Source organism: Phoenix dactylifera, chromosome 2, assembly GCF_051530095.1.
Source record: "Phoenix dactylifera cultivar Ajwa chromosome 2, Ajwa_hap1_PhDact_Kaust_v1.1, whole genome shotgun sequence".
NCBI lineage: Eukaryota > Viridiplantae > Streptophyta > Magnoliopsida > Arecales > Arecaceae > Phoenix > Phoenix dactylifera.
This window is the reverse complement of record NC_143191.1, coordinates 37,509,758-37,513,815: the sequence shown is the minus strand read 5'-3', so window position 1 is coordinate 37,513,815 and position 4,058 is coordinate 37,509,758. Positions and strand designations below refer to the sequence as shown.

At 48.4% G+C, this 4,058-nt stretch overlaps 1 protein-coding gene across 1 annotated transcript; it reads right to left on the bottom strand.

Annotated features, from left to right (window-relative positions):
• Positions 1 to 259: 259 nt before the first annotated feature.
• On the bottom strand, positions 260 to 3,156 carry LOC103698511 (coniferyl alcohol acyltransferase-like). The gene is made up of 2 exons (XM_008780538.6): positions 2,586 to 3,156; positions 260 to 1,470 (listed from the first exon to the last, which is right to left on the bottom strand). The coding sequence occupies exons 1-2, from the start codon at positions 3,006 to 3,008 to the stop codon at positions 541 to 543; spliced, it is 1,353 nt and encodes a 450-aa protein (XP_008778760.3). The 5' UTR covers positions 3,009 to 3,156; the 3' UTR covers positions 260 to 540.
• Positions 3,157 to 4,058: the final 902 nt, after the last annotated feature.

The following is a 4,058-nucleotide window of genomic DNA, read 5'->3' as shown; positions in this document are numbered from 1 at the left end:
TTTGACATGTGATTAAAAAGAAATTACAAATTATTATGTGCTTTGAAAAGAGAATGATATAGTTCAAAGACTTTTCTTAACAATGCCGGCTTCAAAGAATCCGCTTCAAAATTAGTCAAGCCCGATCTCAGGCCCGACTGACGGAGGCACCCCGAACGCCTTCTGCCTTTAGTTCCTCATCACGTGCATCTCAAAGACTGGGGTGGTCGTCGGACGGACGTAACGAAGCAAAGTGGATGGTGGAAGACGCTCGACAGACTTTGCTAAATGGTATTTCTGAATTACCATGCGATTGCTAAAAGAAAACAGTAGAAATAGAAACTATAACAACACGACAAACAACCAACACTTAAAATAATCTAGCAACCACGTCAAAGGAATTTCTTTGATTGATTGCTGGTGACGACACTCTTCACATAACACATCAACATCAAATAAAATAGTTTATACATAGAGGTGGGCTGATGGTAGAAAACTTAAAAGAGTTTCACACACGCGAACATAACCATGGTCATCCCCTGACGTGGCTGCGGACGGGGTTCACTTGGCGTCCGCCAGGAAGTAGTCGGCGGTCAGAGGTCGGAAAACCGGCGGCTTCTCCGCCTCCAGCACGTCCAAAAACCTCTTGAGCAGGTGCATGTAGACCACCCAGTCTCCGTTTCTCCTGGCGCTGGGCATCGGCATCACGTAGCCGGCGCTGCTTCCCCATGGGAAATGGTACGAACCGAACACCGCCCTCCCCCACCCGAACTCCACCTCCCCTACCGGAAAAGCCCGTCCTGACGACACAACGCACCCCACCCCGCCGTCCTCCTCCCCGAGGTAGATTCGCGCCACGGCCGGCTCCGGCCGCCGGGCCTCAACCCAGTCCACCAGCCCCCGGAAGTGCTCCTCGGTCGTCGCCTGGCGCAGCCACCCGTGCACCGCCGCCGCCGTCTCTGCTAGGTCCATGTCCTTCAGCTCCTCCACCCCGAGGGTCCCGTACGGGATGGACAGCACGTTGCCGAAGTACCCAGCCATCTCGCCGCCGCGGGCCAGCCGGGTGCGGCCGTCGACGACGGCGCCCATGCGGCAGACCTTGTCCTCCGGTCGGGCGCCGCGGGCAAGGACGCGCCAGAGATAGGCGGTGAAGGACTCGAACTTGGTGCGCCGGCCGCCGGCGGCGGCCTGGATCCGGGCGATGTCGTCGGCTGCGACGTAGCAGATCCGGTTGACGGCAGCCTCCTGGTCGGGCGAGGGCGGGGGCTGCAGCGAGGAGACCAGCGCGTAGAGGCGGTCCGGAGAGGAGTCGTGGGAGCCTGGGCGGCGAGGGATGAGGAGAGAGCGGCGGAAGGAGGGGGCAAGGGAGATGGGCTTGGAAGCGGCGGTCTCAGCCCAGGCCACCAGAAACATATTGGCCGAGTAGGCGTCGGCGATGCGGTGGTCGAACGTGCAGGCCAGCACTAAGCCCCCACATTTGAGCTCCGTTGCCTGTTTCCGGAAAAAGAAGGATGATTTATTAGAACAACCGAGAGAGCAGATTGCATGAGCAGCAATTTGGCTCGCCAACGTCGACGGCGAGCGCAACCCGCACACGGACGGTGACTCCGGGCCGTGCGCGGTGCTCGGCATTGCTGTTCATGCACGGTTGCGCTTAAAACCGGTGGCGATCTAAACCCGTTCTGATTGCACGACGTTATGATTGAGCGCCTGGTTCTTTTCAATTCAACTAAGGACCGGAGAGGATTACAACTTTTTTTAGTAGACTTGATCTAGTCTCTATACGAAGTGTATTACAAGGGCCTTTGCAAAGCTGTACGTGCGGTGGCAGACTGCAATCATATTGAATTGTCCGGAACCAGGAGCATAATGGGTCGCACGTACGTATATGTATCCATGTAGATGTGTATACGTATATGTATACATGTGGATATATATATATATATATATATATATATATATATATATATATATATATATATATATATATATATATATATATGTATGTATGTATGTATTTAGAAAAGATAGTGTAAAAGAATAATAAAATTTAGCTGAATCACATGTTCTTTTTCAATCAATTGATACCGTGCTGATAAAAAGTAAAAGTGAACTTACTAAGCGTCTCCACTGCAGTGATACTTGAGTTAGGTGTGGTCGTAATCGAACAGCCCACGCAAAGGTGGCAAGGTTTCAAATAACGGACACAAATTTTGTGTTAGAGCATTTCTGTTGCAGATTTCAAGGAAAAGATATATTTCGTGAGCACAAGGCCGAGCAAGCATGGCCACTCGGATGTCCCAAGAGAGCTCGTCTTTGAGACGTGTTTCAGAAGAGGGTCCTGCAACTATATATAACCATTCCTTTCACCATGAAATCAGCGCATTTGCTATTTTTCTCAAGAAAGCGATTGGTGCATTTTGTCCAGCCCCATCGATAGCACTAATCAAACTTGTTTCCACCCTCGTCACGCTTAATTGTCGGTAATAAGCCATGCATGTAAACCCCATGCATGTGATAAAGTACCAAAATCTGATGTGTTCGTCTGGCGTCTTTCTTCTAACTCCCATAATTCAACGAAAGAGAGAGAAGTAAATTTACGTTACCTGGACGCAGAGCACTCCTTCCTTCTTCTTGGGCAGCAGCTTCCTTTCCACACTTTCGTCCGGGTTGTTGAGGCGCAGCTCTTGGAGCTCGACATCGGCGTAGGCCTCGATGAAATCCACTCCACGGTTGTTGCAAAGCAGCTCTGGCTCGTCCACCGGGTTGGTGAGGACCTCGCCGGCGAAGGGGTAGTAGGTCACCAGGGCCTGCGCTAGTGATGCCTTGAGAGCGCTGACCATGCTCCCGAAGGTGGTCTTGCTCTGCTTGGCAGGTGGTTTTTTGTAGCAGAAGAACACACCCACGTCAATTGCCGGCAGCAGCAGGTCGAGGTTGGACAGTGGCAGCCAATGCTCCTGCACCGGCAGCACCGCTGCTACTCTCTCCTTCGCCCTCATCGTTACAGCATACTCTTTGCTTCCACCCATTCTTAGTTTCTTTGATACACAGATAGATAGATAGAGAGAGAGAGAGAGAGAGATATGGTGGGTGCGTTGATACGAGCTTTATGGTAGAGAAGTTTTATTTTACAGATTTTCTGCCGTGGGGCTCTGAAACAAGAGGGTGGGTGGGCGGATGATGAGGAGTTGTAAGGAGGAGAAAGGTTTATTTATAGGCGGAGGGGGAGCTGCAAGAGTCTTTTTTTTTTTTTGTTACCTTACATTGTTTTTTTTTGTATTTTAGGTGTGTAGCTCGGCAAAAGTTAACGACCTGTTCCACGGAGACTTGTTAGTCGATGCTCCCAACGGATGGGGTTTGGTTGAGAACTTATTAGGTAGACTTACTCTACCACCTCATCTATAAACTAGTTCAATAAAAATTAGACACACCAGCTAGTAAAAGATATTGTTACCTTAATAATTAATCATAATTAAAAAATAAAAAAAATAATGAAACGGAAAGCCTTGTCTCTTCGTCTTCACCTTCCGAGTGCAAGTGCATTACTCCGCCTCACCTCCGCCCTTGCTTCCCTCCTTCGATGACCCCTTCAGCATCTCTCCTCCTACGTTGTCTCTGCCCTCACCTCCCTGGCCTCCTCTCTACCCTCCGCCATCCCTGCTCCCTTGCCGCTAGTTCTATGGTGACTGCCACCACTCTACCATCAAGTTGGGACAAGCCTTGATCCGCTAGACTCTGGCACACCGCATGATTTTTGGTGTAGTCATGGTCATTCATCAAGAAAGGCGGCATCTAGGGCTGAAATTGAATCGAATACTAGTATGTCTATATTTATATTTATTTTGTTTAACGATTATAGATACGAATACGGATGTTAGTTGGATATAAAAATTTATATCTATATTTGTTTTAAATGAGTATGAATACAAATCAGATACCAAAAGTATGAATATAAATACGGATATAAATCAGATAATTAAACTTTATAACCACAGAATCAAAGATATTACTAAGTGCATGATAAATTTAGTTAATATATAGCATGTTAATATGGTTATTTATTTGTTTAAAAGTTCATA

Bases quoted from the DNA above. Each gene is read 5' to 3' on its own strand.
- LOC103698511 (XM_008780538.6), bottom strand. From the start codon at position 3,008: ATGGGTGGAAGCAAAGAGTATGCTGTAACGATGAGGGCGAAGGAGAGA. The intron at 1,471-2,585 runs GTAACGTAAATT...TTCCGGAAACAG, and splicing joins AAGGAGTGCTCTGCGTCCAG to GCAACGGAGCTCAAATGTGG.